The sequence below is a fragment of the Cnephaeus nilssonii genome, assembly GCF_951640355.1.
Source record: "Cnephaeus nilssonii genome assembly, chromosome: 19".
NCBI lineage: Eukaryota > Metazoa > Chordata > Mammalia > Chiroptera > Vespertilionidae > Cnephaeus > Cnephaeus nilssonii.
The window spans coordinates 7,639,146-7,661,141 of record NC_137090.1 but is presented as its reverse complement, the minus strand read 5'-3'; the positions used below and the strand labels follow the sequence as shown (position 1 = coordinate 7,661,141).

The window sequence follows — 21,996 nt, the reverse complement described above, 5'->3', positions numbered from 1 at the left end:
TCAGCACTGAGGCGACGAGTAGGGCCCACGGGAGGCCTGAAGAGGCCTGGAAGGGCAGGGAGGGCAGGGGGTGCAGGCTGCAGGGGCTGGACAGGGGGTGCTGGAGGCCGGGGTTGTGCATGGGTTGCAGGGAAGCCTGCAAAGAGAAAAACGCTGTTTGTAATATTGGCATTGGAAGCTCATGAAAAACAAAAGTATAGAATCAGAGGAGAAAACAGGGTTCTAGACCGTGAGTAACAAGTTTGTCTTCAAAGACTGCATCTGCAATGCCACCTCTAGGGCATTGCCAATAAGAGGTCTCTGCTTTTACACGTGACATTGACACAGACATCAGAGGACCTACGTGCAGTCCTCGCTCTCCAGAAGGTTCCGGTACGTGGCGATCTCACACTCCAGCCGGGCCTTGACGTCCAGCAGCACCTGGTACTCCTGGTTCTGCCGCTCCAGGTCAGCCCGGATCTCGGCCAGCTGCTCCTCCACGGTGCTGATCAGGCACTGCATCTGGGCCAGCTCGGTGCCGAAGCGGGCCTCGGCCTCACACAGGGAGTTCTGCAGACAGTCCCTCTGTGATGCCAGAGAAAATGAGAAGCAGGTTAAAAAGCATGGATTCCTGCCCGAGGGCTCTGCAGCCAGACGATGACACCCCCAAGAGGTTGCCAGAGACCAGCCCGGCTCCTGTTAGCAGTCTCCAGCTGGAGGAACGGACAAGGTGCTATGGCTCTTCATCGTAGACCTTAGGATGGGTTTGCAGGACCTCCCTCATCTGGGTTAATATTCATTCCCTCAGCATTCACATCACGAGAATGTTCAGTGCTAAGAAGAGGAGGCCAAGGTTCAGGCTGTGCCCTGGGCTCTATTTAAGGGAGGCATGCACTGAACCGGGAACTGCTCCTGGGAGTGGGAGCCAAGCCCAGTCTTCCATGCACGCACAGGAGCTCACCAGGTTGTGCTGAGCCTGAAGCTCCACCTCCAGGGCGTTCACCCTGCGTCTCAGCTCCAGGATCTCCGACTGGCAGCACTGCAGCTCCTCGGAGCAGGACGTGGCCTGCAGGCTGATGCCTTCAGACTGGAGCACAGTGGGTCCAACAACAGAGGTCAGCTCGCTGGCCCACGTGGAAGCCGGGCTGCCCCTGCCCCCTGCTCCGCAGCACCGCCTCACCTGAGTTTGGAACCACTGCTCCACATCCCGGCGGTTGGTCTCCACCATGGTCTCGTACTGGCCCCGCATCTCCTCCAGCACCCTGCTCAGGTCCACGGTGGGCTCGGTGTCCAGCTCAATCCAGAGCCTGTCTCCCAGCTGGCACGTCAGAGTGTGGACTTCCTGTGGGCACAGGAGGAGGACGTCCTATTCACTGAGCCCCCACTGCCCTCCACCCAAAGCCTCAATGATGTCCCACTGCCCATCATCCCAATGATATTCCTTCACCCTCTGCGGATGAAGAACATGCTCCCACTGAATACCAGAGCTCCTCTTCATGGCTTCTGAGGCTTAACCACAGGCAGGGCCTGCAGAGCTTCCATTCTGAGCCAGAGGAAGAACCTCATTTCTTCAGCTGAGCCTGAATTCACTCCCCTCCCCCAAGACGTCTACACGGATGACACAAAGGACCCCACCTGTTCATGGTTCTTCTTGAGGCAGAGCAGCTCCTCCTTCAGGGATTCCACCTGGGCCTCCAGGTCGCACTTGGCAAGTGTGAGGTCGTCCAGCGCCCTGCGCAGGCCGCAAACGTCGGCCTCCACCAGCTGGTGGAGTGAGTGCTCCATCTGGTACCTTTACCAGGTCAGGTATAGGAGTTGGGGTTCAAGGGTAGAAGGGACCCCAATACCCAATTTACAGCCATAACGTCACTGTCTTCTCTCTACAGTCTCATTGTGAGTTGGCATTTGCTGTGTAGTGTGCTCATAGAAAGCAATAGGGTGTTCCCCACTCATTCACCACTAAGCACCTAAGATGAACCGGCAGAGTGGCCGGTACTGAGGATACCGGGATGGACAGGTGGCTGACGGCCAGAGGGGAGGCAGCAGAGCAATGAGGTAATTACGATGCAGTGTGATCACTGCAGAACCCCCTCTTCCATTTTCCCTGCTGAGATGGACCCTGGAATCTCTCTCAGATTAAAAGGCAACAGTGAGAATGGAAGGAAGGAAATGGCTTTCTTTAGCTCTAGAGGAGTGAGGCTTCCATGTGCCCTGAAGAAAGACGACCAAACTTAAGGCCCCTTCCTGCTCCCAGGCGGGACCTTCTCAGGTGGTATGAACCCTTTGACCTCCACATGCCTCCACGGCATCATGACTTACTAGTGCTCACAAAGTAGTCAGGCTGCAGTGTGGAATCATGTCCTCACGGAGGCAGCAAAGTTCATAGGAAATGGCCTCAGGGTAGGAAATCAGGGGCCAAGTTCCAGTTCTACCTCTCAGTAGCCACATGACTTCTGGCAAGTCACATGAGCACTCTGAGCCTCCTTGTCCTCATGAAGGAGAGACCATCACTGCCCTGCATGCTTCACAAGGTTCTTCTTACAATGGAATCAAGTGGCCAGTGGTTCTAAACTGTCATGTTGTAAACTCTAAAGGCTAAACAATTATGGGGTGGGGGGGTTGTTCTTCCAAGATCTTGGGCTTAATTGCCCTTTGTTTTCTCTTGCTGGAACTGTTGGTTTGGTCCTGGTCGATTACATCTCTGATGCCAACTGCATCACAGGAGAGAAGAAGCCAGGAGATGCATCTGGCTCTGCCCCCTCCCCATCTGACTCCAACTCACTTGGTCCTGAAGTCATCTGCAGCCAGCTTGGCATTGTCGACTTGGATGACCAGCCTGTTGTTCTCAGATTTGATGCTCAGGATCTGAGGAAAGAAAGTAGGCTCAGTGATTCACTGTTCTCAGACCATCTGTGGCCTCGGGTCAAAAGAAGTCCTGTTGGCTGGGTTCAAACTGCAACATCCCCTTGGACAAACACAAACTCCCAAACATGTAAGGGATGCTTGTGTGGTGCAGGGCCAGAGGTAGGGGTGCAAACTGAACATATAAAAAAGATCATTTTATTTTGCCAGATGCGATGCTTAGCCAGATCTAAACAAAAAGGTCTAAACCAGAGAACAATGACTGGTTATGAAAGTTTTAAGGTGGGATCCATTCCTAATAAGAAGTCCTTTGCGCTAGTTGGTCAACCTCCCCATAGATCTTCTCTGAATCTAGTCAGATTTCTGTGGGGGGCCATTCTGACATTCCTTGTCTTCCTGTCTTCAGAACTAAGATGTAGGCTCTTAAGCAGCATTGACTTGATCATCAGAGGGGACAGCTGATGTGCATAAGAGGCGAGTGCTACTGAATGGATATACTCCTGCTCATGCAGAACATTGGAGCATACTCCTCTGACCCCTTTTACTGCACCAGAAGTTAGTTGCAGTTTTGCAACTATAGTATAGGAATTGTAAGTACTGAACCTAAGTAAGCATAAACTCAGAATCCTGGAGAGTCAAATCCTACGTCTCATCCTTTACACGTCCCCATTCACCTCCACTCAACAGTTTCTCTTCCCACATCTAAAAAACATTTCAGCTATTGCTGCTTCCACTTCCAGTCCAGGCCCTGGACATTTAGTGCAAGGGTCAGTAATCTTTGTAAAGGGCCAGATAATAAATATTTTAGGCTTTGCAGACCATGAGTCTCAGTCATGACTACTCAACTCTGCCACTGTAGCACAAAGACAGCCAAAGACCATACCTCAATGAAATAGCACAGCTGTACCAATAAAACTTTATTTACAAAATCAGACAGCAGGCCAGATTTGGCCCACGGGCCACAGTTTGCCAACCCATGACCTGAAGAACCCTAAACCTCACCTTCTGCTGGAGCTCCTCAAGGGTCCGGAAGTAGCCCTGGTAGTTGGGGCACATGGTGGTCTCATGGCATTTGCTCCACTCTCGGATCTTGGTCTCCAGCTCCGCGTTCTCCTGCTCCAGCTGCCGCACCTTCTGCAGGTAGTTGGCCAGGCGGTCGTTCAGGAACTGCATGGTCTCCTTCTCATGGCCGTTCAGGGTGCCTTCACTATAGGCCCCACAGCTTCCGATGTTGCCAGGAATGTTGCGGGTTCCTGGCAAAGGGCAAGCATTGTGACAGGTGTTGGGCAGACAGAGATTGGGTCGGCCCAGAGGGGTGGTCCCCACTTGAACTCGATTGGCATGTGCCCGGCTGTCCAGGAGGCCCTGGCAGGCAGCCTTGGCCTCTGAAACCTGCCCCCTGAGGGGAGAACTCCAGTGGTCAGAAGTCATGGCGCTCGAAGGCTGGCCTCCGGCTTTGTCCACAGTTGCATTTGCTGGAGCCTAAAACCTTCCTTCTCTAGATCTTATATAAGCCTGTAGTGGGAGTTGGTGCAAGAAAACTGGCATTTTGCTCATTAATATGTATATCGAATGTTATACGATCACTCGGTTAGTCAGTGATTTTGTCTCCTGTAAAGAGTTAATGAGTTCATAAAAGAGGCCTACCCCACACAGGATGCTGCTCATCCGTGCAGAGTCCTCGCACATGGGGGAAGAGCCGCCCACACTCTGGGGCTGTGAATTCTTTCCCCGCTGTCAGCTTGTGTCTATGAGATAATCAAGACCCTGGGACTCCTAAAATGTCCTCAAAAGTTCGGTCCCTCCTGTAGTCTTTTCCTACCTTAGAATGTTGTCATCATGGCAAAGTCTAAGATGCTAGTCCATCAGGCACATTGAGGAAAGAGAAAAATCACCATTCCCCCCCCCCCCCAGCAGATATGGATGGAGTGCTGGGGGAGCGGGGGGCACTGCTTGGCCTGATTGGAGGGAGCGGTGTTCGATTTTAATAAGAGAGAGAAGAAAGGTAATGGCCTTGATATTATAAAGGCACTAGGAGGAGTGTTAAACCTATTTTTAAATAAAAGAGCTGTGAAGATTTTAAGAAGAGAGCATCTGGAGAGACCAGAAAAAGACTTCACAGAATAGGGAGCGTCTAAAACGTGTTTTGAATGATGGTTTCCACGAGGGATTGGGGAAGAAAGTAGCTCTCATGGAGAACAGAATGAACAGAATCAAACATGCTTGGGAAGTGGGAAAGAATCTAACTGTGTGGGCACTTACTATGAAGACATACATGCCCCTCCTGGAAAGTTGTGTTTAGTCCAGATTGCAGGAGACTTGAATGCCAGGACCATCCCATGTATAGTCTTCAGGTAAAGGCAAATCAAAGATAAGATCTGCCCCTGGTAGCTGACTTTCCTCAGCTCTGAGGAAAAATAGCCAACATCCTTGTGAAGGAAAGTAACAGAAAGGAGAAGGAAGTTTCCTTCTGTGGACCAGAACAATGAAAGAAGAACCTAAATTCTAAGTTGATTTTGGTGTTTGAAAACTATATAACACACTTTAATAACCCAAGGGACATAGGCAAAACCAAATGAGAAAAGAAAGTATTTTGAGCTGAATTAAAATGAAAATACAACATATCAAACTGATTTTGGCAATTAAGACTTTCCGTGTGCAAGTGTGAAGCCGATGAGCAGTTTTGGAAGTGGGGAAAACACTTGGGAATGAAACTGGGTAATTGGTGATTCCCAGGGAATAAAATTATGTTCCTGTGTTTTAGAGTCTGCCGTCTAATTAAGGCAGGCAGTGATTTCTACTTTAGGGTGTCTGTTCTCAGGCACCTCCCCATCCTTTCTGGGCATTTTTCCTGGTCAGACACTCTCACCCACTGACTCCCTCCTCGCCTTATTTTAAAAGATACCCCCTCAAGAACTTTGATGTTTCACCTTTTGAAACTTCTTGCATTTCTTTGAAACGCACCTACCTTGATTGCCCATTACTTAGGAGACTCTAGAACAAAATTTAAATTTCCTTAATCTTCAGACACATTCAGCGCATCAGAAGTTTGTGGCCAGTCGTTTAATAAGCCGTGGAAAAGGGCAGCCAGCCAGCTTCAAGAATATGCTAACGAAGACGCTACTTTGACCCTATTCTTAAGATGAATGACTGCACCTGCCCTGGGAGTGCCCTTGAGGCAGCAATACACGTCAGAGCTGGCTCAAAAACATCAAATATCCAGCCAAAAGGGATCTCAAAGTCCACTAGTCTTGGACCCTTTGGCATTGAATCCCTTCTGATAACCCCCCTCTAACTAGTTGCCCAGACCACCATTTTCCAAGATGACTCATCCCTGGACCACCATTTTCCAAGATGACTCATTCCTGGCCAACTTGGCCCCTGTGGCTCCCAGTATCCCAGGCTTTGTACAAGACACTGGAATCAAGAGATATATAACAGCTAGCTTTGCCTTAGAAAAATTTCCACATCAGGATTATTAGAAAGTTCTTTATGCAGAGACAGATCTACCTCCCTGCTAGTTCTACCTAGTGTTTCCATTTGTTCTTTTATTCATGCATTCAACAAATTCTTATTGAGTTCCTACCTGTGCAAGCAGGCACAGACGTTGGGTGCGGGTGATACATTAGCAAGTAAGCCAGATTTTGCTCTTTAGTCCGTTTCCTTTCTCATTCTACCCATGGGGTCCCAGAGAGGAATAATCCAGTCATTCTGCCCTATAGCAGACCTTCAGCTCTTTAAGACGGCTATGTGATTTCTCATTCTCGGTTCTTTATTTAGCATGGTTCTAAGTCCCCTTGCCTGCCATCCTGAGTATATTCCTCTGAATACATTCCCCATAGTTCCTATCACCCTGAAGTGGGGACCTTAGAAGTGAATTTCTGATGAGTTTGGATTAAGAGGCTGCCAGTAGATGTGGGCAATATTCCCAAGGTAGGGTTTACCACCATCAGTGACCTTGTCCCAGTGACCCACTCCAATATTCATGAGCTCCTGCCATAGCAATGCCCTCTCAAAGCACTATGGGGCCTACAGAGATGAATCAGAGCAACCCCATTTCTCAAAAAACTGAGAGCAGTAGAGCTAGACCATGTAACTCAAAGGAAGGAGAGGCCACAGAGCCTTAGAGATGTAGAATTATCAAAGAGACTATCTGGGGCTTAAAAGATGCACAGGAGGAGGCTCTTACCAGAGTCCAGGTAGCACATGATGGAAACCCACTCCAGCCACTAGCAGTGCCAATAGTAAGGGAGGGAGGGAGAACAGAGATGTCCCAAAAGGACTCTCTAAGGCTGAGTGATTGGCTGTATATGTGGGGGTGGGGAGACACCAAAATGTTCTTGAGGTCACTCTGGAAGTATAATGAGATGGGAAGGAAAGCTGCGAAGTCAAGGCAAAGAGCTGGCTAAAGGGAGAGAAGCGGAATTAAGTGTGGAGAGTGTGACATGTAGTGAGTGGGACTGGCCACCAGGGGGTCAGAGATAAGTGTCTGGAGCCTGGGTTGTTTGGACCTACTGAGAACCCCTCCTGAGCTGCTAAGGTTTCTTACGCCTGAAGGCAGTTAGGGAGGTTGAGGCAGCCCAGGGCTCAGACCTGACCGGGAGCCCTGCTTCTCAATGGGAGAATGACCCTAGAGGGGAGTGGCATTTGGAATCTCTAAAACAGTGGCGGGGAAAATATTTTGGATAGAGGGAGTGTTGTCTGAAAGCAAGCAAAACCTGGATTCTAAATGAGCTGTCTTTTAGTCATAAAATGAGTTTGGTATTTATATTTTTGAAAGTTAAAACAACATTAAATGACAAGGTGAGGTTTTATTTAAAAATATATTCACTCAATGAAAAGCCATGGATGAAGAAAAGGTCGGGAAACACTGAATTGATGAAAAAAGACAAAAATGATTCAACAAGATGCGCTCGTGAAGGTGACTGTAAGTGGTCATGAGAAGGGACACATTGATTCTGTTCTTGGGAAGAGCAAAGGAAGATGGGGAGAGGACGAGGCAGGGCCTTGGGTCACACAGGCTGGACCACAGAAAACCTAGTATCTACATTTCAAATGCTCTTGTTCTGGAGAGCCCAGAATTCCACCTTGATTTCCTTGGCTTCCCAGTGTGGGTAGTGGGCGCAGAAGTGTGGGTCCCTTCCCAAAGCTCCTTGATCCACGGCCAGCCACCACCTCCTTCCCACTCTGCTGGGACTTGAGGAAAATGGCATTTGGAGTTGGAAAAAAGATGGTGGGTGCAAGGGCCTGAAAAGACCCGACCGGAAAGAAATATTACCAACCAGCACATCAGGAGTGCAGGGCTGGTTGACAGAAGACTAATGGGGTTAGTGATAGGTGGCTCCAAACTGGCTCTGGTCTCAAGCCAAGGCAGCCAGAGTCTCAGGGGGGAGGAAAATAATTAATCTGGCTGAAATTATTGTGACCAAAGCAAAAGCAGATACCATATCCAGGGCCAATCAGTGAGGGGATCATGATGCAGTCAGGCCACAGAGGGGAAGATGACATGCAGACGGGAGAATCACCCTGAGGAAAAGGAGTGCTTGGGTTTGGTACCAGAGGGAGCCCCGAGCCCTCAGACTGCAGTAATGACTGAGCAAGACCTTTGTCCAAGTGCCCAGGGCCAGCCACCTGCCGGCCTCCCTAACCTGCAGTCCCTTCCAGGTCTGAGTAGCCTTTCCTGCAGGCCTAGTAGCCATGGGGGTCCCACAATTAGAGTGCATTCAGGGTGTGACCTGGCCAGGGAATGGGGGACAGACCAGATGCCCATAGCCCTGGCACAGGAAGCGGTCCTGGCCACTGTTTAAAACATATGACTCTTGGGGGTCACTTAATAGAAGGAAGCCCGAAAGAGCCCAATGGAATTCTTGTCCTCCGACAGCCCAAAGAGTGCTTTTTAAAAACTTTTGGTTAGGCCACTTGGAGTGGGAAATTGAGCTCCAATAACAACAGTCGATGGTTTTTGTGATTGTTTATAAGTAGATGGGAGTATGGACACACCTTTGGGAAACCAGCATGGGAAGATGTGGTTCCTGGTGCCGCTGACAGGTTCTGCTACCACCTCATTACCTCCTCTTTCTCTCAATGAAGAAAAGACTGTCCCTTCTGGTTCCCAGGAAGCCCCATAAGCCAGTATTCATTGAGTGCCTTCTCCTAGTATATGCTGGAAACATTACCTGGATTATCCCTTAACAGTGGTGTGAGGGAAGTACATTATTCTAATTTTATGAATAGGTCTCAAGAGAGTGTGGTGACCTGGCCAACTTCACTCAGCTGGTGTTGCGGAGGTGGGATTTGAGCCCAGGTCTGCCCGAATCTGGAACATGTGCTCTAGCCACCATACTATGCTGCCATGAAGAAGGACCAACTTTGCATTGGTCTATGGACTAGGGTACATGGGTGAGCTGAGATCTGGGCACACTTGGCGCCTGCCAAAAGCGAAATTGACTCCTCAGCATGGAAGGGGCACAGCCTCTCCACTGCTGCTGCCCAAATGCTCTTCCACCAGGTCTGGCTGGGGACCACCTGGGCCTGTACCAGAGTCCCAGCTAGGAGGCCGGCAGGCATTTGGAGCACTTGTGGCAACCACAGTCCACACCAGCACTTGGAAGGTGGCAGCAGAGGAGACAAGCACATCGGTGGCAGCGTCTCTCTAGAGAAAACCACGTCCCAGAAGTGGGCCCGGACCGAGACAACTGTCCCCAGGGGCAAGCTGAGCCTCCATGTCTAACAGCAGGAGGAAATGCCATGCCTCCATGAAGGGGCCAGTTCGTATGAGAGAAAAACTTGGCAACTTGGCCAGGGCAGTTCTCAACATGACCTCCCTTTGACTGGGTTGGAACTCGAATTTGTGTGATTTTGCTCTGGAACAAAATACCAAGAGGCTGAAGATGCCAAAAAGCACAGTAGGGACATGTTAGTTCTGAGCTGTTCTGAAGGAATTCAAACTTGGCAACCAATACTGCTTTCTTTCACCAATCTGTAGGGATCTGCGGGCAAGGTAAAGACATGTGCAGTGTCAGCCAAGGACCTTCATCCCGAGGCTCAGACCCCAGTGCCCCAGAGAGGTCCGGGAAGCGACATGTCAGGGCCAGTGACCACCCAAGGGCTTGAGGGCCCGGGCTCTCTAGCACACCACATATACTGCCAAACCCAGGAAGGAGACCACGTGATACAGGAAGGATGTTTATTGACCATTTAATACAGGAGCCCAATTACATTTTAGAAGATTCTGAAGCACTGGAGTAGAATGAAAATCCCAGAAGAGAGAATGGGGGGGAAACAATAGTTTCAGTGGAAGGCAATGCAATATTTTTAAAAATCAGCCTAAGGCACAAATAGGAAGCCACTACTTAGAAGTTGTCTGCTGCCCTTTGATTCAGTGAAAATGCCTCCAGTGGGTTTGGTATTTCTAGAGGAAGACTAAGCAAGGTGAGGGTGATCCTAGCCGCAGGTCAGGTGGCCCTGACCTCCTGCGTTGGAACTCAGGCCTTCAGAGTCGGCTCTCATGAAGACCCACAGGCCGGTGGGGCACAGCTTGGACGAAGGGTACAGGAGGCAGGTGTAGAGCAGGGATTGCAGGGGAGTCTGCAGGGAGAGAGAGAAGGGAGAGTTAGACATGGGAAATAAAAAGATATCTCAGTGCTGGAGACAGAAAAGATCAGACCAAAATGTCGTAGAGAGGGTTTGCCACACACAAATCACACAACCCAACAGAACCTCTTCCATCAGACCCACGTCCACACTCAGCTGTGTCTTTCCATATCAAGGCGTCCCTGGGGCTTGGCTTAGGGACCCGGCTACTGTTTGTGATCCATTCTCTCAACAGCACAATCTGTACACACCAGCAATGGTAAACGCATCACTAAGCAAGGTAGTTTCTTTAGGATGAGATCTCCTTCACCAGTACGTGAGTTATCTCAGCGGAATCTGGCAGTCAGCTATGTGGCCTGGCCAGGAATTGCCTAGATGACACGTACTTGCAGTCCTCGCTCTCCAGAAGGTTCCGGTACGTGGCGATCTCACACTCCAGCCGGGCCTTGACGTCCAGCAGCACCTGGTACTCCTGGTTCTGCCGCTCCAGGTCAGCCCGGATCTCGGCCAGCTGCTCCTCCACAGTGCTGATCAGGCACTGCATCTGGGCCAGCTCGGTGCCGAAGCGGGCCTCGGCCTCACACAGGGAGTTCTGCAGACAGTCTTTCTATAACGGGAAACAATGGGGGAGAAGTCCCAGGGGATGAAAAATTCAGCAGTGAATTTGCTGAATTCACCAGGCAGGTGGCAAATTCCAAGAAGTCACAGGGCATTTCTAGAGCTCTGAAGAAATTACCATCAATGTGACCATGACTTTTTACACACACAAAAAAAAATCCAACTTGAACTGTGTCATGTTCTCCCTAATGCCTCCAATACATGACATGAAGGAGACACCCCACAAAATCTTGTGAAATGAGTGCCTGAACCTCCATACCTCATTCTGAAGGAAGTGGAGTTAACTTGTAATAGGAACCATTTTTCTGGGTCAAATTAGCCTTAAAAGCAAGCCTTCTCCACCCAGGAGAGAGGAACCCAGCTCAGGCTCAAACTTAATGTGTATAGAACTGAGTAGGGAGACTTCTCAGATATGCTGCGACCAGGCCGTGCAGTGGCATTCGCAGTGCCATGTGGGTGAGGGAGGACCCGTACCAGGTGGTGCTGGGCTTGGCGCTCCACCTCCAGGGCGTTCACCGTGCATCTCAGCTCCAGGATCTCCGACTGGCAGCACTGCAGTTCCTCAGAGCAGGACGAGGCCTGCAGGCTGATGCCTTCAGACTGAAGCACAGTGCACAGAGACGTGATCAGCGCCTGCCCAGATGGCAGCCAGGCTCCCCCTGCCCCCTGCTGCGCAGCATCGCCTCACCTGAGCTTCGAACCACTGCTCCACATCACGCCGGTTGGTCTCCACCATGGTCTCGTACTGGCACCGCATCTCCTCCAGCACCCTGCTCAGGTCCACGGTGGGCTCCGTGTCCAGCTCAATCCGGAGCCTGTCTCCCAGCTGGCACTTCAGAATGTTCACTTCCTGTGGGGACAGAAGAACCAACAGAAGAACCCCAAGTGAGAAAAGGGCTTTTGACAGCGCAGACAGCACCTGAATCGCTCTTGTTGCCGGGTCCAATGGGAAGAACCCATCTGGAGACCTTCCTAAACTCATGAGGCAAATCTTTAGAAAAGAAACTCCCATCTGCCACATCCCACAGGGTCAGTTTGACTCAGACCCTGATCAGCCCATTATCTTGATGCCAATGAACCCAGGTTCCAATCCTTGAGCCACAGGGTGGGAGTGCTCCCTTTCCTGCCCAACACCCACCACCACCACCACCATGAGTCTGCAGCCACAGGCCCAGACCTTCTCGTGGTTGCTCTTGAGGCAGAGCTGCTCCTCCTTCAGGGACTCCTGCTGGGCCTCCAGGTCGGCCTTGGCCAGGCTCAGGTCATCCAGGAGCTTGTGCATCCCACACATGTCCGCCTCCACCAGCAGGCGCAGGGAGTGCTCACTCTCGTGCCTTCCATCACAGGAGATGCAAGGTCAACAAGATGTCAAGGAGAGCCCCTCTCACCTGACCCCCGTTCCCACCTTGGATCCCCATTTGCTCACCTGATCAACTATCACTGTCTTAGACTCTGTAGCTACAGAGCCCATGGTCACTGACTAGATGGAACCTGAGTCTCAGAAAGAATAGTAGATGTCTAGAATTATATACCTTGAATAATAGTAAATAATGGACTCAATCTAAGTATTCAACCTTCAAATGCAGTATTCATTCTGCCATAGGAAAAAGAATGGATTAAATATAAGCCTTCTGGACCTACAGTTTGCTACTTCACCCATTGGATTAATTATTTCTCATTGTTTTTCTCGTTCATTCAATTGCAACTCTTAATAAAAGAAGCTACAATGACAGTTATTCCCACTAATGGATTAGGCCAAGGGTCAGTGAGTCTGTCGACGACCTATGCACTCAAAGTTTATTCTTGGAATGACTTGATTTTGCTTCAGGTTATAACACAAAACCCTCTTTTCTTCTAGATATGGAGAGAATATGACATAGGATCTAACCAATCTAGACCCTACCTCCTTTCTTGTTTTAATGTTTTTGTTCTCTTTCATCCCACATAATGACCATTTCTAGTAACAGATCAAATTATGGTTTGGAGAGGAAGAAAGAGGACACCTATTCATTGATTCATTCATTATTCTCATCAACAACTATTTCTGAACACCTACTCTGGACCAAGTACTTTGGTGGCCACTTAGAAATAAAACAGAAGAGAGGAGTCACTCTTAGCCTCCTTCTGGCCTTACTTACTTGATCCTAAAGTCATCCGCAGCCAGCTTGGCATTGTCAATTTGGCTAACCAGCCTGGCATTCTCAGCTTTGCTGCACAGGATCTAAGAAAAAACAGGAAGACCATTCACACACTAACATCACACTGGGCTCCAGCCCTATGTGTGGTGTCTACACTCCTGTTCAAAGAAACCTAAGTTCTTTCAGCCTTCAGTGGTTTTGCCTGCCATGCCCTCTGCCTCCCTCAGACCCAGCACACCCCAGACTACTCCAGACCCACCTTCTGCTGGAGCTCCTCAATGGTCTGGAAGTAGCCCTGGTAGTTGGGGCACATGGTCATCTCATGGCATTTGCTCCACTCTCGGATCTTGGTCTCCAGCTCCGCATTCTCCTGCTCCAGCTGCCGCACCTTCTGCAGGTAGTTGGCCAGGCGGTCGTTCAGGAACTGCATGGTCACCTTCTCATGGCCATTCAGGGTGCCTTCACCATAGGCCCCACAGCTTCCGATGTTGGCAGGAATGTTGCGGGTTCCTGGCAAAGGGCAAGCATTGTGGCAGGTGTTGGGCAGGCAGAGATTGGGTCGGCCCAGAGGAGTGGTCCCCACACGAACTCGGTTGCCATGTGCCAGGCTGGCCAGGAGGCCTTGGCAGGCAGCCTTTTCCTCTAAGCCAGGGTGGTACCCAATATCAATGGAGGAGGGGCAGACACTTCTTTCTCCAGGATTCTGGGTGCTGCCCAGAGGCTGGCTTGAGGTCATGTAGAAGGAAGTCATGGTGAGAGCTGATGCTACACAGGAGGTTCAGAGCAGCTGGAAAGGCCAAAACGCGAGTCTGAGAACCCCCTTCCTTCCTGGGCCTTTTATACCGTATCCCAGGTGGGTGTTGGCTCAGCGCTTTGACCTCACTGCCTTGATTCTCGACCTGTTGTTGTACCGCCATCCTGTTACTCAGCTGTTGAGTTTACCACCACGAGTTCCTCGCCTCATTAAAGGAATGCTGATGATCCGAGGTGCCTCTTGACTCTTTGATATCAGATTGTCGTTCATGGGAGATCAGAGTTTTATATTCCTACTCAACCACCACCAACAGTTAATGCAGCCTCAGATGTCCTCACTCTGGGCTGGACGGTCTCCCTGTGGATGCGGCCACACTGGAGGATCAAATCTTTCAGTCAATGATTTTTGTAGCAGGAGAGACAGCAAATCTATAAGATCCAGTGTCTCTCCCACCTGTGGTTGGACTCAACTGAGCTTTTCTTTCAAGAGAAATGCCAGTTTATAAAACTAGCAAGTCTACTGATACTTAAATATTGAGTGGTTCCCATTTCTTCTTTTTTCTTTTCTCTTTTAAATTGCATACTCCTCTAGAGGAGCAACAAAGCATCAATGCACTTCAAAACATTGCTGCTCTTTCAGTTTTGGTTGACTAGTCCACATCAGCATTCATTCATTCACTTGTTCAGCATGTTTCCTGAACACCCCCATAACTCAGGAGGTGTGCTGGGTCCAGGACACACAGTGGTCCCTGTTCTTCAGGAGAAAACAGTGTCACTAAAATCATAGGTTCTTAAACAAACTTGAATAAGAACCATAAATCAGTGAGAATTAGTGACAGAAAATTCATCATCCTGACCACAGGTGTATCTAGAGAGAAACTATTAACAAAAAACAACAACCTTATTTAATCTAGAAAATGGAAATTGGGCCACAGAGCTCAAAGGATGTTGTGACAAAAGTTCCAGAACTAACATTTATAGAGGATACAGGTAAGCTAGCTATGCTACTGTATTCTTTCCTATTGAGTCCTTACCACCTGTGAGGCAGCTGTTCTTAGCCTCCATGTACAGATGAGGAAACTAGAATAAAGTTCATTTTCTGATTCACAGAGCTGATAAGCTGGCAAGAGCTAGATTCTGTCTCATATCTGTAGAGCCCACTCTCTCTCCACCTCACCACAACTTCTAGGGGGAACAATCTATACTGCTTCCCAGGTCATTGCTCGGGAAAGTGTACAAGGCTTAGTTATTGGACAGGAAGTTGGAGTGAAAAAGAATATTATTGAGGGTCCTTGTATTCCGGCACAGAGATACTGAGGCAGGGAGGACAATAAAATGCACATAGAAAAGGTTATGCTTAAATATGAGAATCAGTAGCATATCTCGGATCCCAGTTTCATTAGAGTTTCATCAGGGCCATTGCGACCAACTTCTGTGGGGCCAGGCATTGCCCCTCCAAAGTGGCCAAGGAAAAGTAGAGGGACCTAAAGACTGAGGAAGATCCAATGGGATAAGACCCTAAAAGAATATAAATAGGTCTCTTCTCTGAGCAAAGTTCAGGAACAAGGATCCCCATGGGACCCAAATGGGAGGCAGTGAGTGTGAGGATGGGTGAGACCTAGGTTCTTGGAATTCTCTCAAGAAGAAATAAAATAAAGAGAACTGGAATTCTTCCCCAGAGGAAAACTGCTCTGGGTCAGCTGTGCCTCTCCCAGCTACCCTGAGGTCATCGATGAATAATTCTTTGCTGAGGCAATCCTTAGAAGACCTCTCCCAGCCAGGTTGTCCTTCAGAGGCCTCTGAGCACAATCTGCATATGTTCATCTTCAAACAACTTTTTGTTTCTCTCTTCCGTCTCGTCATAGCATCACTGTAATCCAGAGAATTGGACCATTAAAATGGTTTCCTTTGATTTGCTAAATAGGCTCCATCTTTTGACCCTATCCCCAGGCAGGATTTGTCCCATTGATGAACATCATGGTTCCTTCCATCTCGAAACACACTTCTAGGCATCAGAGCTGAAGTTTGCATCCCTGGCTGACACCCCTCTCTAAAGCTGGATTTTGTGTCCACCTTCCCCCCGTGTGGGCTCTGTAAGGTCTGTGTTGCTTGGTGGCATTGATGCTGCCTGCTCCTCTGTAGAGCAGTGGATTCTGCTGCTTCTCTTTTGTCTCAAAGGAACTGGCAGTAAGTGGACAGCATGAGGCAGGTGTTTGAGATACACTCGGCTGTGTAGGTGAGGAGGATCCCGCCCTGGACACCGTAGACTGCCCCCGTTCACTCCCCTGTGAAAACAGGCCCCGGTCCCTGAGAACAACATATGAGCCGGGTAACATGAAGGAAGGTGCTGGCGATGAAGAGCCAAGAGAAAGGTAGTCCTGCAGCCCTCCTTCATCCACAGGGGCCACCTCTATCTTCTCTCTTCAGGGGTAAAGTTTTTTGAGCTACCATCTATCTTCAGGGGGCAGTGGGCCACTGGGTACAGAATAGCATCATTCAATGCCATGGCAAATGTTGGGGCAATTCTGATGCATCTCTGAGTGAGAGCAAAAGCAGTGGAGTTGGAGCAGCCGATGGGGCTTGGGCCTAACCTGCAGCCACCTTGTCTATTGCAGGGGGAGATTCTGAAGATACCTAAGCAAACGCAGGCAGCACCCACTGTGTGTTACACCAGAAAGAAGTTTGCTTCTGGTAAAGATCAGAGTTTGAGGGAGGACACCTGAGGGATCTCTGACTTCAAAAGTCTATCTTGAGAGGCTTTGAAACAGAGGAAAAGTCACCATTTTCTTTTCTCTTCCATGGGATTTTTTTTAATGGACATACCTGTGTTTTTATTGCAGCTAGTGTCATAGTTCGTGACTTTGTTTTCTTTATTGATTAAGGTATTACATATGTGTCCTTATACCCCATTACCGCATTCCCCCCCCCCAGCTCGTGCCCTCACCCCCCTAGTGTCTGTGTCTATTGATTATGCTTATACGCATACATACAAGTCCTTTGGTTGATCTCTCCCCCTTCTCCCCAACCTCCCCTTCCTTCTCTCTGAGGTTTGACGGTCTGATCGATGCTTCTCTGTCTCTGGATGGGATTTTATACCCGTGTTACTTGGGCATCTTTAATTTGATTTTAAGGGGTTTTAACATTAGTATTCTGCTTTATTCTTGTCCCAGGTCTTCAGTTCATTAGAGACCGATCAGTATGAAAATAATTCACTTCCCCTTCCCCCCCCCCCCCCCCGTTCCTTTATCTACATTCTAGCGCAGGAAACTTGCTTTAATATTTATCTGCTACTAGAACCCATTACACAGAATTTTAAGGCAGCAGAGCAGAGTGTTAAAGCCAGGAACTCTGGAACCAGCCTGCTTGGATTCAAATTCTGGTTCTTCCATGTACTAGCTGTATGAACGTGGCCTGGTGACTTGACCTCTCTATGCCGTGGTTTCTGCATGTGAAAAATGGAAGCGGCAATAGCACCCAGGTCATCGATCTGTTTAAGTATTAAAGAAGTTGATATCTATAAATCATTTAAAATAATGTCTGCAGGAAGCACTAAACAAGTGTTAGCTGTTGCTTTTTTCAGATGGCCTTTAATCATGGTTTAGGTGTTCACATCATTTATAATTCAAAAATGCTTATTAAATTACCATTTTGTACCTATTTAAGTTAGCAAAGATCAAAAAGGGGGGAAATAGGGGACATCTGTAATAGTGTCAACCATAAATTTTTAAAAAGGTTAATGTCACAATGTTGGCACCGTCACACACTATGGCGTCATACAACCTCTTTGCAAGGCAGGTCAGAAATGTCTATTAAAAGTACAGCTGCACATACCCTCTGACCCAGTTATTCCACTTCCGGGAATTTATGCTGCAGACACACTTACCTGGACACATGTGCAAGGGGAACAAGGATATTCATCACAACAGCTTGGGAGTCACAGCAGACCAGGAAGAAACAAAATAGGAAAAGGCTTACAGCTATTGCACATAATGAGGTAGATCTATAGATGCTGACATAGAAGTGACACCTACAATATAAGAGTAAGTGAAAAAAAAATCCAAGTGCACAACAAAATACCTAGCATGCTACGTTTTATGATTACCAAAAGGGACGTCTATGTAGACATAAATTTATAGCAAGACTGAATCTCAGACCGTAAAGTCAGGTGTGAAAAACATATAGTTTTTCTGATACTTAAACTAAATTGCACTGTTAATCTTCATCTCTCATACGTCAAAGGGCAGAACCTTAATCTCAGTTATCTTAAGTACCCCTTCCCAAGGGGTGGCCCCAAGTTCCAGAGGCCTCTTTTCCATGGTGTTGGGGCCGAGGAGGAAGGCAGCGGTGTGTCCTCGGCATTTTCATTCATCCACCCTGCAGCCCAGGTGGCCCACCGGGCCCTCCTGCCTAGAGCTTGGTTGTCAGAACCCCCAGGTGTTGCCAGGTCATCCTTATCCTCATCCACAGTCCCCGGGAGCTCTCGGGATGAGGTCCCTGGGGTGCTGGACCAGGAACCACCTCTGCTGTCTTGTGTTCCCATAAGCCTCTGGATGTTATTCGTCCATTCCTCTGGGTTTCTCAGGGACCATTTCCTGTGGGTGTTAAGCTAATAAAACTCTCACTGGCCTGGCTGGAGATAGTCCTGGGGCAAATGTGCATTAAATGGAAAGGAGAAAAATAAACTGTGGGAACTTGGAGGGTGAATGATTTAGGATGTTGGGGAAATAGGAGCTGAATAAGTCATTATAGAAGTATTTATTTTGCCCACTTCACAAATTTTGTGCAGGAAAAATAGGGAAAGATGGACAAGTTGGCTCTATTTTGCACATGAAAAATCTATTATTAAATACTCTGATTTCTGAAGGTCAGGTCTAGCCCTAAGAGTTTGTATTTCTCAGTTAAAGAGTAGCCTTGAATATTCCTCCAGCTTTACTTGGTATTTGGTCAGTTCTTCTTTTCCACTCACACTGAGTCCCTAGTTTACCTTGAATATAGCCCCCCTCATGGTGTACTCTGCTGTCGGTTTACTTGGAAGACCCTTGGAAGCAGGGATTTTTATCTTATTCCTTTTGTCTTGTTCATCTCTATAATTCTCAGCATAGCACCTGACGCACAGTAAATGCTCAATCAGTGAAAAGATGAAAGAAATAACCAAATGAGCTCAGCTATGGAGCAAATCATATTCAGCATTAACCTCCACAGTGCTTGGTACATGGTGATGCTCAGTAAATGTGGAATGAATGAATGAATTAAGAGACATAGTATAAAGCCAGACAATAGCATGTTATGCCAAGGAAAGAAAATCCTGGACTTCTACACCCTGTGGTCCTAAATCAAATCAGGATAAGATTTGTTTTCATTTAGGATCATCTATATATATAAAAGCTTAAGTGACCATTCTACCGGTAGCTCGGTTGCACACTGACCACCAGGGGGCAGATGCTCAATGCACAGGCATGGGAACATGGAATAGACTGGTGAATCTCAGAGGGAAGGGGGAGGGGGGAGGGCGGGAAGAGATTAACCAAAGATCATACAGGCATAATAGAGGCCCGGTGCACGGATCATGCACTGGTGGGGTCCCTTGGTCTGGCCTGTGGGTATCGGGCTGAAACTGACAGTCTGACTTACCCTGAGGGGTCCCAGATTGCGAGAGGTCACAAGCCAGGCCAAGGGACCCCACTGGTGCACAAATCCGTGCACTGGGCCTCTAGTATGTATATAAAAAGTCCTTCAGAGCATTTACACTAGATCATATTGATTCATTTAACCCATGTTCTTTTGTGAAGAGAATAGAATTATTTAATGGCAGACAACTGGTTTGGTTTTACATCACTGGGACTAGCCCTCCTCTTCCAATGACATACTCTCCCCTCAAGAGTCCCCTGTACCCCTTCTCAGATATTGATATTGACCCTTGAAATGTTCAACATAGACAAGGCATTTAAAAGGAGGTAGACAGCCCAGCCAAGCTTGGCTCAGTGGTTGAGCGTCAACCTATGGGCCAGGAGGTCAAGGTTCAATTCCTGGTCAGGGCATATGCCTGGGTTGCTGGCTCAATCCCCAGTGTGGGATGTGCAGGAGGCAGCCAATCAATGATTCTCTCTCATTGTTGATGTTTCTATCTCTCTCTCCCTCTCCCTTCCTCTCTGAAATCAATAGGAATATATACACTGAGTGGCCAGATTATTATGATCTCTGAATGTGTAATAATCTGGCCACTCAGTGTATATCCTATATAATAAAAGACTAATATGCAAATTGTCCCCTTGACCAGGAGTTTGACCAGCAGGCAGGCTGGCCAACCACCCATGTCCCCTCCCCCTGGCCAGGCTGGCTGGACCCCACCCATGCACGAATTCATGCATCAGGCCTCATATATACTGAGTGGCCAGATGATTATGCTTCATAATCTTAAGGGGTTTATAATGTGCGCCTTTCTGAGAATGAGAGAACGACATTCAGTTCTTGGAGAGAAGTGATGGCATTTAACACCAGCAGGAGGAAACCGCTGCTACATAAAGCCCCAGTTAAAAGTGTGTGGTTAGGGTTCAATGTTTATTTTAACCATCGCAGGAAGAGAGCATGTATGATGTCACTGCTGCTGTCCATGGCGAGGACGGAAGGCCACCAGGCGTAGGTGGGAGATTGGAGCTGGGCTGAAGCAGGAGACGGGAGCTTTCCCGACAGGCAGCACCCTCAAGGTGGGTACACACACAACAGTCTCTTCTCAGGAAGATGTCAACCCTGCAGAGGGAGTTTTTCAAAGCTCAGATCATTGGGGGAGGAAGGGGGACAAGCCAGTTCCTGCCCCTTAACACAGCCCCGTCCATCAACTTCAGACAAAATGACCTGATAACACGAGAGGTTCTTCCAGAAGGGCACCCTCAGCACCGGCCACATTCAGCGCTGGACGCTGTGGGCCCAAATGCAAACGGGCAGCTCCTTCCCATGAAGACAAGGTTGCCTTGAACCAGGCCGGCCTTGACTCTGACTTTGGTGGCAGTGTCACTCCTTGGTCTCTCCACGTCGCCTTTTCTCTTAAAGAGCCACAAGGTAGGACGTGCCATGAGGCTGAGAGGAGCTATTTTTCCAACCATCTGGTAACCACATTTAGAAATCAGGACCGCAAACATATAATCCACATCCCCCCAAAAGGAAGTTCTGCAGGAGTCATCAGTGGCCCTTGGAATTCCTGAGTGCCTCCCGGGACTAAGGTGAGTTCCCCCATCACTTTAACCCTGGTTGGTCCAATAGGGGAAAGAAGACAAGACCATCCCTAAAACTGGGTCCCCTCCCCTTGGATGAACTCAGTAGAAGGGGGTTGCTAAGAAGGCTCTACCCCTCAAAGCAAAGTTTCCTCATTCTTTGGACAAATGCAAATACACTTTGCTCTGGAAAGCAAGTTATTCAGTGTATCCTTTTGTTTCTGGTTGAAGTTGGCTGCTAAAGGAACTTTCTTCTAACTGCCTCAAGGAAAAGGCCGGAGGCCCTGGGTGAGCTTTGAACCTGACCCGTCTGCCTCAGGACCCACACTCCTAGTCATGGTATGATATTGGCTCTGGAGGAGGTTTTTATGGTGCTTTCTCCCTTTCAGAGTGTTTTAATTCTGCCATCTCACTTAGAGTCCATGACAGATCTAAGACGTAAGTGGGAAAAGTCACATTAGCCCCATTTTATAGCAGGAACAAAACACTGAGGCTCGGGTGATTCTCGAGCCCCATGGCAAGTCAATGATAAAATCAGGTCCAGACACATTCATTCTTTCAACAGATGTTTATTGAGCATCTACTCTGTGCCAGGTGGTGGCCCAGGCCCTGGGGGAGCAGCAGTAGACAAATCTAATCTCAAGGAAGCATTTTAATGAGAAAATAATAGGCAAGTAAGCGAATTCAGCTGTTGAGAGCTACTCTGATGATAATAAACAGGACAGAGTGAGGAGGGTGTGAGGACTGAAGACTGAAGATCAAGCAGGATCTTTCAGAGGGAGTGATGTTTCAGCTGAGACCTGAATAACCAGGAAGAGGGAGGACAGCATTCCAGGGAGGAGGAA

At 48.5% G+C, this 21,996-nt stretch overlaps 2 protein-coding genes across 2 annotated transcripts; both read right to left on the bottom strand.

Moving 5' to 3' along the window:
* On the bottom strand, nt 1–4,272 carry LOC307115415 (keratin, type I cuticular Ha7-like; the record flags this gene model as incomplete). The annotated part of the gene is made up of 7 exons (XM_079798636.1): nt 1–136; nt 344–564; nt 941–1,066; nt 1,160–1,321; nt 1,615–1,771; nt 2,762–2,844; nt 3,844–4,272. 7 exons carry the CDS (start codon nt 4,270–4,272, stop codon nt 1–3), a joined length of 1,314 nt encoding a protein of 437 aa, XP_079654762.1.
* A 6,074-nt stretch (nt 4,273–10,346) lies between these two features.
* On the bottom strand, nt 10,347–13,941 carry LOC307115414 (keratin, type I cuticular Ha7-like; the record flags this gene model as incomplete). Its single annotated transcript, XM_079798635.1, has 7 exons — nt 10,347–10,428; nt 10,821–11,041; nt 11,527–11,652; nt 11,741–11,902; nt 12,230–12,386; nt 13,191–13,273; nt 13,450–13,941. The coding sequence occupies 7 exons, from the start codon at nt 13,939–13,941 to the stop codon at nt 10,347–10,349; spliced, it is 1,323 nt and encodes a 440-aa protein (XP_079654761.1).
* Nucleotides 13,942–21,996: the final 8,055 nt, after the last annotated feature.